At 45.4% G+C, this 20092-nt stretch overlaps 1 protein-coding gene across 1 annotated transcript in view; it reads right to left on the reverse strand.

Annotated features, from left to right (window-relative positions):
• The window catches only part of ehbp1l1b (EH domain binding protein 1-like 1b), a 44952-nt gene that overhangs the window by 12446 nt on the left and 12414 nt on the right, over window positions 1–20092 (reverse strand). Inside the window, exons 8-14 of the mRNA XM_059351377.1 lie at window positions 19674–19797; window positions 15692–16711; window positions 12442–12831; window positions 5052–5226; window positions 4783–4931; window positions 4631–4679; window positions 3814–4138 (exon numbers count right to left, since the gene is read on the reverse strand). Of these exons, the coding sequence (XP_059207360.1) occupies window positions 3814–4138; window positions 4631–4679; window positions 4783–4931; window positions 5052–5226; window positions 12442–12831; window positions 15692–16711; window positions 19674–19797 (2232 nt within the window). The remainder of the gene's footprint in view (window positions 1–3813; window positions 4139–4630; window positions 4680–4782; window positions 4932–5051; window positions 5227–12441; window positions 12832–15691; window positions 16712–19673; window positions 19798–20092) is intronic.

A 20092-nucleotide genomic window follows, 5' to 3' on the forward strand; every position in this document is an offset into this window, starting at 1 on the left:
GTCGCACTTATCACAACCTTGTGCACCCCGCTCGCTCCAAGCACACTCAGTGCCTCGTCAAGGGTGGACTCTGGAACTGTCAGTCTGCATGTCGCAAGTCTGAGTTCATCTCTGGCTTTGCTGCTCAGCAATCACTGGACTTCCTTGCCCTCACTGAGACATGGTTAACACCAACCAACTCCTCCACTCCTGCAGCTCTTTCTGCTGCCTTCTCCTTCTCTCACACTCCTAGACACACTGGTAGGGGTGGAGGAACAGGTCTTCTTATCAACCGTGACTGGAAGTTCTCCCTCCATCCACTCCCACAGTTCTCTCCACGGTTCTTTGAATTCCACGCTGTCTCCATAACCTCTCCCTCACCAATAACCATTGTTGTTCTCTACCGCCCACCTGGTCCCCTTGGAGAATTTCTGGAGGAGCTTGACGTCCTACTGTCAAACTTCCCTGAAGATGGTCCACCACTTGTCCTTCTCGGGGACTTCAACATCCAGCCCGAGAAGTCAGCTGACCTACTACTTCTACTCTCCTCCTTCGCTCTCTTGCTCACTTCATCACCCCCTACTCACAAAGCTGGCAACCTCCTCGATCTCATTTTCACCAGGAATTGCTCGACTACCAATCTCTCTGTAACCCCACTTCATGTCTCTGACCACTACTTTGTCAAGTTCTCTCTCCCACTCTCCCGATCGGACTGTCTGTCCTCACCGACAGATACTGCACTGGTCCGCCGCAACATTCGCTCTCTCTCTCCTCCTGCTCTGGCCTCAACTGTTCTCTCATCCCTCCCTTCATCGGACTCATTCTCACTTCTGCAGCCCAACTCTGCAACCGACACTCTCCTTGCCACCCTCTCCTCCTCTCTTGACTCACTCTGTCCTCTCACTCCTCGTAAAGTGCGCAAGTCCTCCCCTGCCCCTTGGCTGTCGGACTCTGTGCGCGCCACCAGAGCTCCCCTACGGGCAGCAGAACGGAAGTGGCAGAAAACTAAACACCCTGAGGACCTACGCAACTACCAATCTCTTCTTGCTGCCTTCTCATCTTTAATCTCAGCCGAAAAAAGCTCTTTCTATCAGACCAAAATCCAATCCTCATTCTCCAACCCCAAGAAGCTCTACTCCATCTTTACAAACCTCCTGGTCCCTCCAACTCCCCCTCCTACCTCCTCCCTCCTACCAACCCACTTTGTCAACCATTTCCTGAAGAAGATTGAGGACATACGCTCGTCATTTACCCATCCAGTCTCACAACCTGCCTCTCCTCCCTCCCCATCAGTGTCTCCCTCCCTCTCAGCATTCACTCCACTGTCTCCTCCTCAAGTGCTCAGCCTTGTAACCTCTGCCCGTCCTACCACTTGTCAGCTGGATCCTATTCCCTCCCACCTGTTTCAGTCTATTGCTCCTGATCTCCTCCCGTTCCTCTCCCATCTTGTCAACACTTCCTTGACTACTGGCTGCTTTCCTAACTCTCTGAAGGAAGCGAGGGTGAATCCTCTCCTAAAGAGATCCACCCTCGACCCATCCTTAGTGGACAATTACAGACCCGTCTCTCTCCTGCCGTTCCTCTCCAAAACTCTGGAACGGGCTATCTTCAATCAGCTGTCCTCCTATCTGCATGGGAACAACCTCCTTGACCCTCACCAGTCTGGTTTCAAGAAGGGCCACTCAACAGAGACTGCCCTTCTCGCTGTGACTGAACAGCTTCACAAGGCGAAGGCGGCCTCTCTCTCATCTGTTGTGGTTCTACTGGACCTTTCTGCAGCTTTTGACACTGTGGATCACCAGATCCTCATCTCCACCCTTCATCACCTGGGAGTATCTGGCTCCGCCCTCTCTCTGCTCAAATCCTATCTCAAGGACCGCACCTTCCGTGTAACTTGGAGGGGTTCTGTTTCAGAACCCTGTCTACTCACCACCGGGGTCCCTCAAGGCTCGGTCCTTGGTCCGCTCCTCTTCTCGATTTACACCAACTCCCTTGGCTCCCTCATCCACTCGCATGGCTTCTCCTATCATAGCTATGCCGACGACACCCAGCTAATCTTCTCATTTCCCCAGTCTGAAACACGTGCAGCAGCACGTATCTCTGCATGTCTGGCCGACATCTCCCAGTGGATGTCCTCGCACCACCTCAAACTCAACCTGGGAAAGACTGAGCTACTTTACCTCCCAGGGAAAGGCTCTCCCACCACTGACTTCCACATCACTGTCCAGGACACAGTGGTTGCCTCCACAGAAACCGCCAAAAACCTTGGCGTAACTCTTGACAACCAACTGTCCCTCTCAACAAACATCACCGCCACCACCAGATCTTGCAGATTCTTGCTGCATAACATCAGGAGAATCCGCCCGTTTCTCACCCAGAAGGCAGCTCAGGTCCTGGTCCAGGCACTGGTCATCTCACGCCTGGACTACTGCAACTCCCTCATGGCAGGTCTGCCTGCCAAAGCCATCCGACCTCTACAACTCATCCAGAATGCAGCTGCTCGATTGGTCTTCAATCTTCCCAAATTTTCACACACAACACCTCTCCTCCGCTCCCTCCACTGGTTACCAGTGGCTGCGCGGATACGCTTCAAGACTCTAGCTCTGGCGTACTCTGCTGCTAACGGTTCAGGTCCTACTTACATCCAGGACCTTGTCAAACTCTACACCCCTGCCCGTCCTCTCCGCTCTGCATCAGCCAAACAGCTAGCGACTCCCACCTTGCGTGGGTCAACTCGCCTCAAAACCTCTTCCAGACTTTTCTCTGTCTTGGCTCCCAAATGGTGGAACGAGCTCCCCACCGACATCAGGACCTCAGACAGCCTGTACATCTTCCGCCGCAGGCTGAAGACCTATCTCTTCCAACAATACCTCGGTTAAGTCATGGTCACCTAACAGATATATATATATTAAAAAAAAAAAAAAAAAAAAAAAAAAAAAAAAAATTTTCTTCTTCTTTTCTCTTCTTTTCTTCTTTAACATATAGCACTCCTTAGCAATGACAGTTAGCTCTTAAAGTTATGTACTTACTCGATTCCTATGGTCTATGTCTAGTACCATCAGGTTGAATGCACTTATTGTAAGTCGCTTTGGACAAAAGCGTCTGCCAAATGACATGTAATGTAATGTAATGTAAAAAATAAGTGTGAACAGGAAGGCCAAATGGCCTCGCCCCTAAAATGACGAAATTCCAAGCCTGGTACCCACCAGTCTCCTCTTTACTGATATGCCCACTTTACAACCATATGCTTAGGGCCAAACAGTCCCTGGTTTGTAATTTTGACAGCCTTTTTGGTAATTTTGTGTCATTTTTGTGTGTTTTTTAGGTAATTTTATGTTTTTTTTTCTTTGTCCTTTTGTGTCTCTATGGTAATTTCGGGTCTTTTTCTGGTAATTTTTCAGGTACATTTTTTGTAATTTTTGGTCATTTTGCGTCTTTCTTGTTTCTTTAGTGTCCTTTCAGTAATTTTGTGTCGTTTTTGGTAATTTTGTGTCTTTTTCTGGTCATTTTTGTATTTTTTTTTTTTCATTTTGACATAATTTTAAAACTCGTCAGTTAGTGTATAAAACTCATCAGTTAGTGTATAAACTCGTCAGTTAGTGTATAAAACTAGTCAGTTAGTGTCTAAAACTCGTCAGTTAGTGTATAAACTTGTCAGTTAGTGTTTAAAACTCATCAGTTAGTGTATAAACTTGTCAGTTAGTGTATAAAACTCGTCAGTTAGTGTATAAACTCGTCAGTTAGTGAGCATTCAGAGGATGGATGGCTGAGACTCTAGATTAACTATAAGGGGGTGCTGTGTCTCGTATACCCTCTATGAATATTGGCTGATACCTTTCAGCAGTCGTTTGGTCCTGGGTGGCGGGACGACCAGCGAGCTGCTCCCTCCCTCCTCCAGACTAACTCCTTCGTTCAGTCGGGCCATGCAGAAGGCGGCGGCGTCGACGTCAGTGGGTCCGGGACCGGAAAGGGCCACGCCATAGCTGGACTGGCTGCTGTTGTGCTCTATCTGCAGCACGCTCAGCTCCTGGTTGGTGAAGTGCGAGCGGATCTGGCTGAGGTAGGTCATCACGATGAGCCGGTCGGGGACGGACAGGAGGACCATGTCGGACGGCTCCAGCAGACGAGAGATTCCCAGCGCCTCGAAACCGTCAAACGCCTGATGGTCGTCGAAAGAGAATCATCGTCAACATCAACATCGTCAGCATAGAAACAAACTAGAACTTTTCTAAAGACATTTTGAGTTTGCTTGACTCTGGCCCGTGACTCTTAGCCATACATTATTAGGGTACAATTTGAACTGTTTTCAAAATGAAAAAGAGGAGGAAGTCATTTAAGATAATAAACCAAGTGTTGGTTTGTGTTTGTGTTTGTTTGTCCATGTGTGCGTGTGTGTCTGTGTGTGTGTCTGTCTGACAGTCAAAATCATGAGAAAAAAGTCAAAATAACAAGAAAAAGTCAAAATAACGAAAAAAGTCGAAGTCTGAGAAAAAAGTCAAAATGATAAGAAAAAAGTTGAAGTCACAAAAAAAAGTCAAAATAACGAGAAAAATCTCATCAGTGTATAAAACTCATCAGCTAGTGTATAAGTGCGGCTTTTTCAAGCACACTCTATAAAATCTCCCATGGTGAATATCATGTTGGTTCTGACCTTCTTGTTGTTGAGCTTGATGTCATGAGGCTCCAACTGGCCAAAATCTCTAATGGGATGAAAAGGAACAAATACCAACTCTGTCATGAGAATACTCTGATCGTTAACGTTTTATCTGTGAAGCTGAGCGTTATGCTGCTCTCGTGTCTCACATTTTGTCAGGATGGAAGTGATGCAGGATGGCGCAGAAGGCCAGGCCGCTCCTCCAGGAGGTGCTGAAGTTAGTGACCTTCACCCCGCGGTACTCCCTGGTGATGTCCTGACACCACTGGAGCAGAGACTGGCTGGAGGTCACCAGGCCCTGAGGAGGAGCAGGAGGAGGAGGAGCAGGAGGAGGAGGAGCAGGAGGAGGAGGAAGGGATGAAGACAAGGATTCATTTTGCTCATGTGTCTGTTTGTTTGTTTGTTTGTTTGTATTTACCTCAGCTGCCTCGTCCTTCCCGTCGGCCTCCTCTCTGACTGGAGGAGCAGGCTCTGAGGTTTCCTCCTCCGGCAGCGTGGGGAGTCGAGCCGTGGTCATCTGGTGGTGAGGAGGAGGAGGAGCAGAGTGTTGGACCCCTCCTCCATCAGGGAGGTCTGTCGGCTGGGGAGAGGACCTGAAGGACGGAGACACAGAGACATGAGATCAGCAGGAGGACGGACTGAGGTGGTGATCCAAGCGGAGGGTTGGAGACGTAGAGAGACGTGTGAGCCGGCTGAGAGGACGGACGGCAGCAGGGACACCAAACAAACAAGCAAACAAACAAACAAACATCATGCAGGGAAACAAAACGTTTGTTTTTATCACATCAGAACGAAGCAGATTCAACAAAGACGTCTTTGTTGTGTATTTTCCAGATGTTTTTGATATTCAGTCTGCAAACTACACAAACTCACAAACACACGCACAAACTCACTAACAAATACACGCACAAACTCACAAACTTACACACAATCTCACAAACGCATGCTAAAATGCACGTGGGATCACATGCACAAATGCACGTTCGCTCGCACGCAAAAACGCACGCACAAATGCACGCACAAATGCACTTAAAAACGCTTGCACGCTCGCACATACTCACACACAAACGCACACACACACACACACACACACACACTGCCAGAGCTGTTTCAGGTTTTTGCGGGTTCATAATAAAGACGTTGTCCTTTCTGAACTCGTCTGGAGCGTTTGCAGCAGCTCGGCTCGGTGCCGTCACACCGACATGATGACAATAAGAACGTTTTCCTTTGTGCGGAGATGAGGGTTGTCAAATCAAAAAAGGCTCAAAAAAGGCTGTCAAATCTGATAAAACACTAATTTAATACTTTGATTTATCTCCAAATATCTGCAAAACCTAGTTCACTTTAATCGATTACTGAATTAAGTCCCAAAATATGCACAAGTTAATTTATTTCGGGGGTTTTTTCTGCTTTAACTCGATGTTTTGATTTTACGTCATGTCAGATCTTCAGGGAGCCAAAAGTCAAATCAAGCTCATTTCTTTGACTTAAAGTCACAGATGCAGCCACTTTATCACATTTAAACTCGGCTAAATGAAAGTGAAAGCCAACTCCAGAAGCAGGTTTTGCCCTGTCGGGTATTTTTGTGGCTTCATGCCTAGAAACGTCCCGAACAAACATGAGCAGAGCGTCTGCAGGTCAGACTCTCCTGGGGACGGGTCAGTCTGCAGCCAACAAACAGGAAGCTGCGTGGCCTCGGACTTACTGGTCCTCCTCTCCGTCCAGACTCCTCTCCTCCGGGTCAGTCAGAGATATCTCCTGCAGCTCGTCACAGCAGGACATCATGAACCCTCTGTGATCCACGGCCTCCGGTTCGGGGTCCAGGAGGTCTCGGGGGTCCGGGACGAGTCGCTTCTTACCGCGAGGCGACGGGTCGCCTGTCAGCTGGTGGATCTTAGCCAGCAGCAGCTGCTCCTCCTGCTGCAGCTGCTGCTCCCTGGACTCACTCCTTGTGTCTTTATCTGAGAGCTTAGCTCGGGGTGTTTCCTGTTGAGGCCGGGGTCGGTCTACCAGAGAGGGTCCAGGGTGAAAGGTTTCACCGCTGGAGTGTCCTGAGCTGAAGACAGAGACAGAGACAGAGGGGTTTTTTGCCATTTTTCCCTCTCAGTGGCAGCAGCCGGCTCATTAAAACTTTAGAAAAGATCCTGAAACTAGAAGATCCGAAGAATCCATGTCATGATATTTTCCGGTAACGCCAAATGTTTTTTTTTCTTCGTTTTTTCCCTTTCAAACCCAGAGGCCTCAAGATATCTTTATGAAATGGGTTCTAAGGGTTCACAGCAGTATAATATTTACAGACATGCCCACTTTATGCTGATAGCATGCAGTTAGGGACAGAAAACATGCAGTTTAAGGCAAAAAGAACACATCGTTTTTCTTGTGCATGCGATTCTATGCTGAGACTTGTGGTTTCAATGAGCCCAAATGTCCATTTTCAGAGGGGTCCCTTTATCTCTGACCTCCAGATATCCAAATAAATTGTGTTTTGTGTCCCCACGAGTCTCCTCTTTGCTGACACGCCCACTTTATGCTGATACCAAGCAGTAAATGTGTTGTCGTGTCCTCTTGTTTTTAGTTGCTGCAGAGTTTAGTTTGAAGTTATTCATTAGCATTAAAGCTCTTGAACACACCAAAGTTGGAAGAACAAATAAGCAACTTGGGAAACAGGAGGATCCGAGGAGCACCTGAATGCAACACAAATGTTTTTTCCATGATTCAGGGATGATGATGATGATGACGATGATGATGAAGGTGTGACTGTCTCTGTTATGAATCATAAGGAAGCTCTGGGTTTCTTCACACTGTGATTATGTAGTTTGGGAAACACAGATTGACTAACATGCTGACACACACACCTCTGTCTCTACCTGTCTCCGTTACTACGGTTACTGCAGGAAACATTCACCACAAACCAGCAGGCACCTCCCTCCCCCTGCTCCTCCTCCCCCTTACTCACCCCGCCTCCCCCTCCATATACAGCTCAGCCAGCCAGACGGAGCCCAGGTCCTCCTGTCCTCTCTCAAACTGCACCTCCTGCTCCTCCTGCTCCTCCTGCTCCTCCTGCTCCTCCTGCTGCTCCCTCAGCCAGGCAGGGACAGCAGCAGATCTCAGACCAGCAGCAGGTTTCTCTCTCAGCTGCTTCTGGTCGTCAGCGATCTCATCAAGCCCCGCCTCCTTCAGAGGACAGCTGTCAATCACAGACACCTTCTCCTCTTTCCTCTCCTCCTTTTCTTTCTCTGCCCTTTCCCTCTCCTTCCTTTGTTTGCTCTCCATCTCTTCCCTCTCTTTTTCCAACCTCTTTCTCTCCTCTTCCCTCTCTTTTTCCAACCTCTTCCTCTCCTCTTCCCTCTCTTTTTCCAACCTCTTTCTCTCCTCTTCCAACCTCAATCTCTCCTTCTCTTCCCTCTCTTTTTCCAACCTCTTCCTCTCCTCTTCCCTCTCTTTTCCAATCTCTTTCTCTCATCTTCCAACCACTTTCTCTCCTCTTCCCTCTCTTTTTCCAACCTCTTCCTCTCCTCTTCCCTCTCTTTTCCAACCTCTTTCTCTCCTCTTCCAACCTCAATCTCTCCTTCTCTTCCCTCTCTTTTTCCAACCTCTTTCTCTCCATCTCTTCCCTCTCTTTTTCCAATCGCTTTCTCTCCTCTTCCAACCTCTTTCTCTCCTCTTCCCTCTCTTTTTCCAACCTCTTCCTCTCCTCTTCCCTCTCTTTTTCCAACCTCTTTCTCTCCTCTTCCAACCTCAATCTCTCCTTCTCTTCCCTCTCTTTTTCCAACCTCTTTCTCTCCATCTCTTCCCTCTCTTTTTCCAACCTCATTCTCTCCATCTCTTCCCTCTCTTTTTCCAACCTCTTTCTCTCCTCTTCCCTCTCTTTTTCCAACTTCTTTCTCTCCTCTTCCCTCTCTTTTTCCAACCTCATTTTCTCCTTCTCTTCCCTCTCTTTTTCCAACCTCATTTTCTCCTTCTCTTCCCTCTCTTTTTCCATCCTCTTTCTCTCCATCTCTTCCCTCTCTTTTTCCAACCTCTTCCTCTCCTCTTCCCTCTCTTTTTCCAACCTCATTCTCTCCATCTCTTCCCTCTCTTTTTCCAACCTCATTCTCTCCATCTCTTCCCTCTCTTTTTCCAACTTCTTTCTCTCCTCTTCCCTCTCTTTTTCCAACCTCTTCCTCTCCTCTTCCCTCTCTTTTTCCAACCTCATTCTCTCCTTCTCTTCCCTCTCTTTTTCTAACCTCATTCTCTCCATCTCTTCCCTCTCTTTTTCCAACCTCATTCTCTCCTTCTCTTCCCTCTCTTTTTCCATCCTCTTTCTCTCCATCTCTTCCTTCTCTTTTTCCAACCTCTTTCTCTCCTTCTCTTCCCTCTCTTTTTCCAACCTCATTCTCTCCTTCTCTTCCCTCTCTTTTTCCAACCTCATTCTCTCCTCCTCTTCCCTCTGTTTTTCCAACCTCATTTTCTCCATCTCTTCCCTCTCTTTTTCCAACCTCTTTCTCTTCTCTTCCCTCTCTTTTTCCAACCTCTTCCTCTCCTCTTCCCTCTCTTTTTCCAACCTCATTCTCTCCTTCTCTTCCCTCTCTTTTTCCATCCTCTTTCTCTCCATCTCTTCCTTCTCTTTTTCCAACCTCATTCTCTCCATCTCTTCCCTCTCTTTTTCCAACCTCTTTCTATGCTTTTCCCTCTCTTTTTCCAACCTCTTTCTCTCCATCTCTTCCCTCTCTTTTTCCAACCTCTTTCTATGCTCTTCCATCTCTTTTTCCAACCTCTTTCTCTCCATCTCTTCCCTCTCTTTTTCCAACCTCTTTCTCTCCTCTTCCCTCTCTTTTTCCAACCTCTTTCTATCCTCTTCCCTCTCTTTTTCCAACCTCTTTCTCTCCATCTCTTCCCTCTCTTTTTCCAACCTCTTTCTCTCCTCTTCCAACCTCATTCTCTCCTTCTCTTCCCTCTCTTTTTCCAACCTCTTTCTCTCCATCTCTTCCCTCTCTTTTTCCAACCTCTTTCTCTTCTCTTCCCTCTCTTTTTCCAACCTCTTTCTCTCCTCTTCCAACCTCTTTCTCTCCTCTTCCCTCTCCTTTTCCAACCTCATTCTCTCCTTCTCTTCCCTCTCTTTTTCCAACCTCTTTCTCTCCTCTTCCCTCTCTTTTTCCAACCTCATTCTCTCCTTCTCTTCCCTCTCTTTTTCCAACCTCATTCTCTCCATCTCTTCCCTCTCTTTTTCCAACCTCATTCTCTCCTCTTCCAACCTCTTTCTCTCCATCTCTTCCCTCTCTTTTTCCAACCTCTTTCTAACCTTCTCTTCCCTCTTTTTTTCCAACCTCTTTCTCTCCATCTCTTCCCTCTCCTCTTCCAACCTCTTTCTCTCCTCTTCCCTCTCTTTTTCCAACCTCATTCTCTCCTCTTCCAACCTCTTTTTCTCCATCTCTTCCCTCTCTTTTTCCAACCTCTTTCTAACCTTCTCTTCCCTCTTTTTTTCCAACCTATTTCTCTCCATCTCTTCCCTCTCCTCTTCCAACCTCTTTCTCTCCTCTTCCCTCTCTTTTTCCAACCTCATTCTCTCCTCTTCCAACCTCTTTCTCTCCATCTCTTCCCTCTCCTCTTCCAACCTCTTTCTCTCCTCTTCCAACCTCTTTCTCTCTATCTCTTCCCTCTCTTTTTCCAACCTCTTTCTCTCCTCTTCCAACCTCTTTCTCTCCATCTCTTCCCTCTCTTTTTCCATCCTCTTTCTCTCCATCTCTTCCCTCTCTTTTTCCAACCTCTTTCTCTCCTTCTCTTCCCTCTCTTTTTCCCGGCTCAGCCTCTCCTTTTCTTCTCCCCTCCTCCCTCCATCCCTCTCTCTCTCCTCCCTCTCTCTCTCCCTCTCCCTGGCTGCCAGTCTCAGACTCTGGACCAGACTCAGTCCCTGGTCTGCAGGTTTCTGAGCTGGTCTTGGATCAGAGGAGGCGTTGGGGGGACAGATCTCAGGTGTCCAGGTGGGACCAGGAGGTCCAGAGGTCCTGAGGAGGTCTGGTTGGTCTTCAGCAGGTCTGGCCTGGTTCAGGACGGAGGACAGTGTCTCATAGCTGAAGAGACAGGAGGGACACCGTGAGACAGTCCTCACCCTGAGACCACCTCCTCCTCCTCCTCCTCCTCATCTCCTCCTCAGACTTTGTGTTGGTTCTCGTCCAAACAACACACAGCAACATTTACTTTGTTTTTCCACTCCGAGGAGGAGAAACAGATTAACTTCACACTGAAACAACCAGCAGCACATTCAAACAGATAAAAACCAAATAAAGGCTCCAGCCGGAGCAGCAGGTTGTTATCAGCTCACTGATGGGATATATTCATGTGTGTTGGTGGCGCCCTCTAGCAGCCAAACTAGCTATGACACAAAGTTAAAAACAGCAGTTACTAGATGGTTTAAATTAGTTATTAGGTGGTTTAAATTGGTTAGTAGGTGGTTTAAAGTGGTTATTAGATGGTTTAAAGTGGTTATTAGGTGGTTTAAATTGGTTAGTAGGTGGTTTAAAGTGGTTATTAGATGGTTTCAGTTGTTTGTTATTGTCGTTATTAGATGATTAAAGTGGTTATTAGGTGGTTTAAATTGGTTATTAGGTGGTTTAAAATGGTTATTAGGGGGTTTAAGATGGTTATTAGGTGGTTTAAATTGGTTAGTAGGTGGTTAAAATTGGTTATTGGGTGGTTATTAGGTGGTTTAAATTGGTTATTAGGTGGTATAAAGTGGTTATTGGGTGGTTAAAATTGGTTATTATGTGGTTTAAAATGGTTATTAGGTGGTTTAAAATGGTTATTGGGTGGTTTAAATTGGTTAGTAGGTGGTTAAAATTGGTTATTGGGTGGTTTAAAGTGGTTATTAGGTGGTTTAAATTGGTTATTAGGTGGTATAAAGTGGTTATTAGGTGGTTAAAATTGGTTACCAGGTGGTTTTATGTAGTTATTAAATGATTTAAAGTAGTTTTTCGGTGGTTTTAATTGGTTATTATGTGGTTTAAATTGGTTATTAGTTGATTTTAAATGGTTATTAGGTGGTTTAAAGTGGTTATTAGGTGGTTCAAATTGGTTACCAGGTGGTTTTGTGTAGTTATTAGATGATTTAAAGTAGTTATTCGGTGGTTTTAATTGGTTATTAGTTGATTTTAAATGGTTATTAGGTGGTTTAAAGCAGTTCTTAGCTCTATTTTTGAGAATTGCTGCTATTTTCATTCGTCAAGATAGATGCTGAAAACTTTCCTCCAACTAGGTAGAAACAAGGCTGACAAAAGGTCACTTAGCTGAGCAGATGATAGAGGCTTGTTAGCAGAACAATAATAAAGCTTCAGAGGTAAAAACTCTCTCAGGGATCGGAGCTGAGACATCGTGAATAATCTGCACAGTTTGTTCACTTGGACGAGGACAAAGCTTCTTTTTATACCAAACAGGTGTAAAATAGTCCCAGATTAAAAAAGCATCCCAAACAAAGGTCAGCTGGGTCTCCAGGAGCCTCACACTCAGACAGTACAACACCCGACTACTGCTGACACACACACACACACACACACACACACACACACACACTCACACACACACACACACACACACACACAATGTACTCTTGTGAAAAACCATGAAACATCCAGTCTGACAGCAGGTCGAGGTTAGAGTGCAGCGACGAGGAGCGTTAGTACCTGTGCAGGTGTGTGTGTTTGTGTGTGTGTGTGTGTGTGTGTGTGTGTGTGTGTGTTTGTGTGTGTTTGTGTGTGTGTGTGTGTGTGTGTGTGTGTGTGTGTGTGTGTGTGTGTGTGGTTCATGCCATGCTGCAGGCTCCGTCACTGACTCACCCCCCTGTTACACCTCCTCCCTCCTGCTTCTCTTCAGCGCTCTCCTCCACCGTCGCCCACAGCTCCTCCTCCTCCTGCTCCTCCTCCTGCTCCTCCTCCTGCTCCTCCTCCTTCCCTGCCTCTTGTTGTGGTTTTCCTGGTTGGGGAACTTGTTCCGGCTGCAGGTCTGGTTCTGGTTTTGAGGGCAGCAGCGTCTCCAGCAGCAGGGCGGTGCGCTCAGCGGCTGGTTTGGGGGAAACCTCTGGTTCTGGTTCTGGTTCTGGTCTCGGTCCCTCTGGGTCTTTGGGCTCCTCTTTAACAGATGGTGCACCGGGCTGAGCGGGAGGCGGGACTATGTGATGGGTTTCTGAGTCTTTCTCTGTGACTGGGTCCACCTCAGCAGCTTCTTCTCTGTGAGACAAGAAGAAAACAAACAGGAGCAGATTTTACATTTACTAACGTTAACACAGTTATTAGGTGGTTTAAATCAGTTATTAGGTGGTTTAAACCAGTTATTAGGTGGTTTAAAATGGTTATTTGGTGATTTAAAGCAGGAATTAGGTGGTGAAAAGTGTTTTTAGGTGGTTTACGGCAGTTACTAGGTGGTTTAAATTGGTTATTTGGTGGTTTAAAGCAGTTGCTATGTGGTTTAAAGCATTTATTAGGTGGTTTAAATTGGTTATTGGGTGGTTTGAATTGGTTATTAGGTGGTTAAAAGCATTAATTAGGTGGTTTAAAGTGGTTATTATGTGGTTTAAAGCATTTATTAGGTGGTTTGAAATGTTTTTAGATGGTTTAAAGCAGGTACAAGGTGGTTTAAAGTTGTTATTAGGTGATTTGAATTGGTTATTAGGTGGTTAAAAGCAGTTATTAGGTGGTTTTAATTGGTTATTAGATGGTTTAAAGCATTAATTATGTGGTTTAAAGCATTTATTAGGTGGTTTGAAGTGTTTTAGATGGTTTAAAGCAGGTATAAGGTGGTTTAAAGTTGTTATTAGGTGGTTTAAAGTGGTTATTAGGTGGTTAAAAGTGGTTACTAGATGGTTTAAATTAGTTATTTGGTGGTTTAAAGCAGTTGTTATGTGGTTCAAAGACACACAAGTCCCCTCTTCCATTCTTACCCTCTGCACAAAGGTTTCTCCTCTGCAGAGGTTTGTTCAGGTGGATCTTTTCTACCTTCCAGCGCTCTCCACAGAGGACCCTCTGCAGCAGACAGCCTCTGTGGAGCGGCCAGCGGGATCAACACCTCTAAGGGTTCTCCAGGTGGAGAACGTTTGGCACATATTTTCTCTTGTGGGCCAACAGTGTTTGACAGTGAACCTTCCTTTAACAGAGAGGGCTGACCCAGACTGGAATAAGGGGAGAGAGAGAAATAAAGTTCAGCAGGAACAAGAAAGCAGCTGAGAGGTGAATGCATTTTAATCACCACTGACTTATTGGCAATAAGTCTTTTCAACCATGCAGGACAGCTTTTATTCTCCAATGAAACAAACAGCAAAGAGCAGCTCGTGTTAGTTTATGTCTCAGAGCAGAGAGCAGCTGTAACTCTGCTGCCAGGCAACCTGCGTCTCAGTGCTCCGGCTCCATTTGCACATATTTAAATAAGGTGAAATATGCAAACATTTGGAGCAAAATCGTCTCCTGTCAATGCAAACGAGCCGTGTCCCAAAGAGAGTCAGAGTCAGAGACAGCAGCACTAACAGAGAGCTGCTGGTGCATGAAGGAAAGGTTAATAACACATGTCTGGCTTAGTCCGAATCCTGTGATGTCCACAGCTGCTGCGCTCACATATGCTCACTGTGTGAACGCGGACTGTATGTGTGTAGATGAACACAGAACATTAACAGCAATTATTAGGTGGTTTAAAGTGGTTATTAGGTGGTGAAAAGTGGTTATTAGGTGGTTTAAAGCTGCACATAGGTGGTTTAAAGTGGTTATTATATATTTAAAGTGGTTATTATATGTTTACAGTGGTTATTAGTTGGTTTAAAGTGGTTATTAGGTGGTTTAAAGCTGTACATAGGTGGTTTAAAGTGGTTAGTAGGTGGTTTAAAGTGGTTATTATATATTTAAAGTGGTTATTATATGTTTACAGTGGTTATTAGTTGGTTTAAAGTGGTTATTATGTGGTTTAAAGTGGTTATTAGTTGGTTTAAAGAGGTTATTAGGTGCTTTAAATTGGTTATTAGATGGTTTAAAGTGGTTATTAGGTGGTTTACAGAAGTTATTAGGTGGTTTAAAGTGGTTATTAGGTTGTTTAAAGTGGTTATTATATATTTAAAGTGGTTATTACATGTTTACAGTGGTTATTCGTTGGTTTAAAGTGGTTATTAGGTGGTTTAAAGAAGTTATTAGGTGGTTTAAAGTGGTTATTACGTGGTTTAAAGTGGTTATTAGTTGGTTTAAAGTGGTTATTAGGTGCTTTAAATTGGTTATTAGGTGGTTTAAAGAAGTTATTAGGTGGTTTAAAGTGGTTATTAGGTTGTTTAAAGTGGTTATTATATATTTAAAGTGGTTATTATATGTTTACAGTGGTTATTATATGTTTACAGTGGTTATTAGTTGGTTTAAAGTGGTTATTAGGTGGTTTAAAGAAGTTATTAGGTGGTTTAAAGTGGTTATTAGGTGGGTTAGAGTGGTTATTAGGTGGTTTAAATTGGTTATTAGGTGGTTTAAAACAGTTATTAGGTGGTTTAAAGGTGGTTTTCCATCATTAGGAAATTATTAGTGTCTGCTGAGAGGTGCTGGTGGATGAAATAAAGTTTAATAAACACATTTCTGGCTCACATATGCTCACTGTGTGAACGCGGACTGTGTGTGTAGACGAACAGAGAACATTATATCATATAAGGTCCTGACAGGTCAGCTGGTCTGACTCTGGAGGTCTAAATCGTCACTGGAGACCCAGAGAATCCGTAGTATCCACTCTTTGTTAAGCCGGACTGATATGATATATTAGAGGGAAAAGTCACTGATTTTGGATTTGGCGGCTGATGTTGTGAACTTTTGTGCTTGAATGAAAAAAGACATTTTTCTATGTGGATTTTGCACCAAAATAAATCCGCAAGAAACATCCCGAAGCCCCGTGAAGCAGAGACGATAATCAATAAAATGATCAGAGAATCAGTCAATAATCAAAACAGAAATGATTCATAACCCGAAGCAACAACAAAACAAAACAATAACAAGTTAGAAAGTTAATTTAGAGTCACTTGATTGAGTGAATTGATTGACGGTGAAATCATGATTTTAGTTCAGTGATGTCACTCACCGCTCTCTGGAGGCGGAGCTCCGTTTACTGTCTCTGTGCTGTGATTGGCTGAGAGTTTGCAGCTGTGATGTCATGCTGTTTGTGTCCAGAGGGAGCCGAGGAGCAGCAGGAGCAGAGATTTTCATCTTGTCCTCGTCCGACCTGTTGGACTCCTCCTTCCTCCTCTTCTCCTCCTCCTCTCTCTTCTTTCTCCTCTCCATCTCTTCCTTCTTCTTCTGTTCCTCCTCTTTCTTCCTCCTGTCTTCCTCCTCCTCTTTTTTCTTCTTCTCCGCTTCCTTCTCTTTCTGCTCCTTCAGGAGTCTCTCTCTCCTCCTCTCCTCCTCTTCTTCACGCCTTTTCTCCTCCGCTTTCTTCATCCTCTCCATCCTTTCTTTCTCCTTCTTTAAGAGCCTCTCATTCTCCTTCTTCTCTTTAAGTGCTTTCTCCTTTTCTTCCTCCTCCCTCTTTCTCCTCTCTGCCTCCTCTTTTATCTTCTGTTGCTCCACCTCCTTTTTCTTCCTCTCCTCCTCCTGTAGACGCCTTTTCTCCACTTCCTCCTCTTTTATTTTCTGTTGCTCCTTCTTCTTCCTCTCTTCCTCTTCCAGGAGCCTCCTTTTTTCCTCCTCCCTCCTCCTCCTCCTCTCCTCTGTCCTCTTCTCCTCCTCCTCCTTCATCTTCTTTAGGAAGCTCTCCCTCTCGTGCCTCCTCTCCTCCTCCCTCCTGAGCTTCTCCTTTTCCTCCTCCAGCTCCAGGAGCCTCCTCTGCTGCTCTCTTTTCCTCGTCTCCTCCTCCTCCTCCCTCTTTATTTTCTTCTCCTCCTCCTCCCTCCTCTGCTTCTCCTGTTTGTCTCTCCTCTCCTTCAGGAGTCTCTCCTCCTCGCACTTCTTCCTCTCCTTCTCCTTCTTGACCTCCTCCTCCTCCTGTAGGAGCTTCTTCTTCTCCTCCTCTAACAGCTTCTTCCTCTCCTCCTCTTGTTTTTTCTCCTTCTCCTCCTTCGCCGCTGCTCCCTCTAACTCCTCCCTCTTTTCTCTGGTTTTCTGACTGCAGAACAGATAAACAATAATTCTTAATCCTGATTATTTGTGTTTTGTTTTTATCATCAGAAAAATCAGGAAGATATTCCATCAAATCTGTGATATGAAAAGAAGAAACATCTCGCAAAAAAAGAGAAAAGGACATTTTTAAGGAGGAATTATTAGTATTTTTGAAAATACACAAGAAATTATTAAGATTAATAAACAAATAGACTTCTGGCTCAGTCTGGCCTGCTGCTGCACTCACATACGCTCACTGTGTGGACGCGGACTGTGTGTCCTACGCAAAATATAAAATATATATAAAATATAAACACTGTAACTAAAATAACAGTTAGTTATTTTACAGATAATTTCTTTAAAATATACAGTAATTATCTGTATTTATAAAATATATATCTGTAGAAAAACTATAGTGCAGCTCCATGGAATCAGCACATTCATGTACAACTCAGACCAAAAAAAGACACATTTCCAAAACACAAATGACCAAAAAAAAATGAAAACAAAAAAGACAAAATTACCAAAAAAAGTTAAAATTAACCAAAAAGTACTTGAAATTACAAAAAATACATGAAATTACCAAAAAAGACACACAATTTACCAAAATTACCAAACAAGAGACACAAAATTACCAAAATAAGGCGTAAAAACACCAAAAAAGTCCACATATTCCACATATTAAAGTATTGCCATGTTTCCAGCCTCTCCTGTCCTCTCCTCTCTGCTCTGTGTAAACAGATTCTCAATCATGTCTTCAGTGTCTCTGAGGAGCAGAATTTAATGTTTTTAACAGGATCTGGTTTCTTTTAAATGACACCTGGAGAATAAAGACATTCTGACACAAATATCAACATTTTAACACCAGTTTTGGTCATTTTTTATAATGGAAACGTTCATAACCGGTGATCCGTTCAACGACTGTCGGAAAGTTCAAACTCTGACGATAATGTCTGTTTTTACAGGGTTTTTTTGCTGGATTTTTGGGGTGTTGATCAATAATGAGATCAGTAGATACAGTGAATGGGCTGATAACAACCTGCCGCACCTACTAGAAGGTGCAGCAGGCCGTTTCTCGCCTGTACTTAACGGACAGATAACCGATGTTTGTCACATATGCAATCATGTGATAACGTTTGAAACGGTGTCTTAACAGGAGCCAGAAACAATCAAAACAAGTGAACATTTTGTACTTGTAAAACCTTTTTCCAGAGTGAAAACAGCCTAAATATGCACCATGGGGCACCACCAAAACCTTTTGTTTCCTCTTTTGAATGATTTTATCTGCGACTATGAATACTCACCCTGGAGGACATCTTTTGATCGTGTCCAGCTTTGAGTCGTCTTCTTCCAGAAACAGACCTCCTGATTCTCTCTGGCTAAACGACTTAAAGATGATGTCATCCACGTCGGGCTTGGGCTTCGCCAGCGGCGGCTTTTGGGCGCCGACAACGATCGGCGGCTTTTTCGCGTCGGTGCGAGCGTGCGGCTGTTTGGGGGTGATGAACGCCGCCACGACGGTGGTGGAGGGCTGCTGGGGGGCGGAGCTCTCGCAGCAGGAGAAGGGCCAGGGAGGGGGCGGGGCTATTATCAGCTCAGACTGCGGCGGACTGAGGACAGAAACGTCGGAGGTCAGCGCCGGAGAGGGCGGCGTGCTGCAGGCTGAGCGTGCAGGAGGAGGTCAGGGCGGGAGGCCATGAGGGGGGGATCAACAGGAAGCAGCTACACAACACTCTGCAGCTGTTAGCACGTTAGCATGTTAGCATCGAGGAAGCACAAACACAAAGAGGACAAACACGGAGAAACTCTGCAACTCAACCACACCAATCAGCAAACTGAAGCAGGTTAGCTGAGGATCATTTGACCAGCTGCTGATTAGAGTTCAGACATTGTGAGCAAAACTCCACCGAACCCCGAAACATGTCACGCTTCACCAGAACCTTAACTAAATAACTCCTGGGAAGTCCTCACAGGCCCCTCCCACTGCAGCACATTCAAATTCAGACTTCTGACCAACCACACAATAGTTCTCAGACACCACACAAGAACAAAGTTCTGCCCAGATGACGAGTCAAGAACAGAGAAATGTGTTCTAACCCTAACCCAGGGCTCAAGACCAGAATGACTTCATTCTGGTCTTGAGCCCTGTTCTCTGATCTTGTATTGGCCTTAAGCCTTTGTCTGTCAGGTAGCCCCGCCCCTAGCCCCGCCCCTGGCCCCGCCCCCAGCCCACTGAGCAGTTCATGTCTGGAGACCAGCAGAGAGTTGGTGTCTCTCTGGAACCAGATCTCCTGCAGGGAGCTGGTTCTTTGGACGAACAAACACCAAGAACTGGTTCCAGATGAGGATGTGCTCTAAACTGGCTCTCAGACTGTCCTGGTGTCCTTAAGAGTTTTACTGGCAAACAACAAGATCAAAGATAGGCATCACCAACTGATTCAAACCATCGCCGATCGTCAGTTCAGTCGACCATCGGCCCAAAAACCGAACCTCAGATCACAGTGAATCGGTGATCAAATCATTAATCAATCAAACGGGAAAGAGAACCTCTACAGGAGCTACATTTGGTGTCTTTTTTTGGTCTTTTTAGGTTATTTTGTGTCTTTTTTTGGTAATTTTGTGTCTTTTTGGGTCATTTTGTGTCTTTTTTGGGTCGTTTTGTTTCATTTTTTTGTCTTTTTGTGTCTTTTTTAAATAATTGTGTGTCTGTTTTTGGTCATTTTCTGTCGTTTTTTTGGTCATTTTGTGTCTCTTTTTGGTCATTTTGTGTCTATTTTTAGTAATTTTGTGAACAAATCATCAACCAATCAAACGGGCGAGAGAACCTCAACAGGAGCTTCATCCAGAATGACGAGTAACAAGACGTCAGATGACGGTTGTGAAGGATTTGTAAAGACGCATCTTCATTTCTTACACGTTTTCTCTTCACACAGACTCAAAGCAGGCAGAGTTACAGGTGGTGACCTCACCTGAGGCTTCCTGCCTTCAGCTCCTGAGCTCTGATTGGCTGCTTGGATCCTCTGATGTCATCACTCAGCGCCGCCACAGGACGGTTACCTGGATCCTCTCGACTCACAGGGGTCAAAGGTGAGCCTAACAGGAGCAAAGGGAGGGTTATTATTGATAGGAGGAGGAAAGAGAAGAGGGGGAGGAGGAGGAGGAGTAGAAGAAGGTGGAGGAAGAGGAGAGTCGTTACCTGACTGAGAGGAGCTGAGCGGAGCAAGAGGAGCAGAAGGAGAAACAGCGAGCAGAGCGTGAGGAGAGGAGAACAGCACGGAGGAGGTGGGAGGAGAGGAGGAGGAGCGAGGGAGGGAGGCGGGGAGGGGCGGAGCCTCGGGGTCACAGAGGGCGTCCAGGTCGGGGCTGGTCAGCAGGGGGATGATGTCAC

The sequence above is a fragment of the Centropristis striata genome, chromosome 15 (assembly GCF_030273125.1).
Source record: "Centropristis striata isolate RG_2023a ecotype Rhode Island chromosome 15, C.striata_1.0, whole genome shotgun sequence".
Lineage (NCBI taxonomy): Eukaryota > Metazoa > Chordata > Actinopteri > Perciformes > Serranidae > Centropristis > Centropristis striata.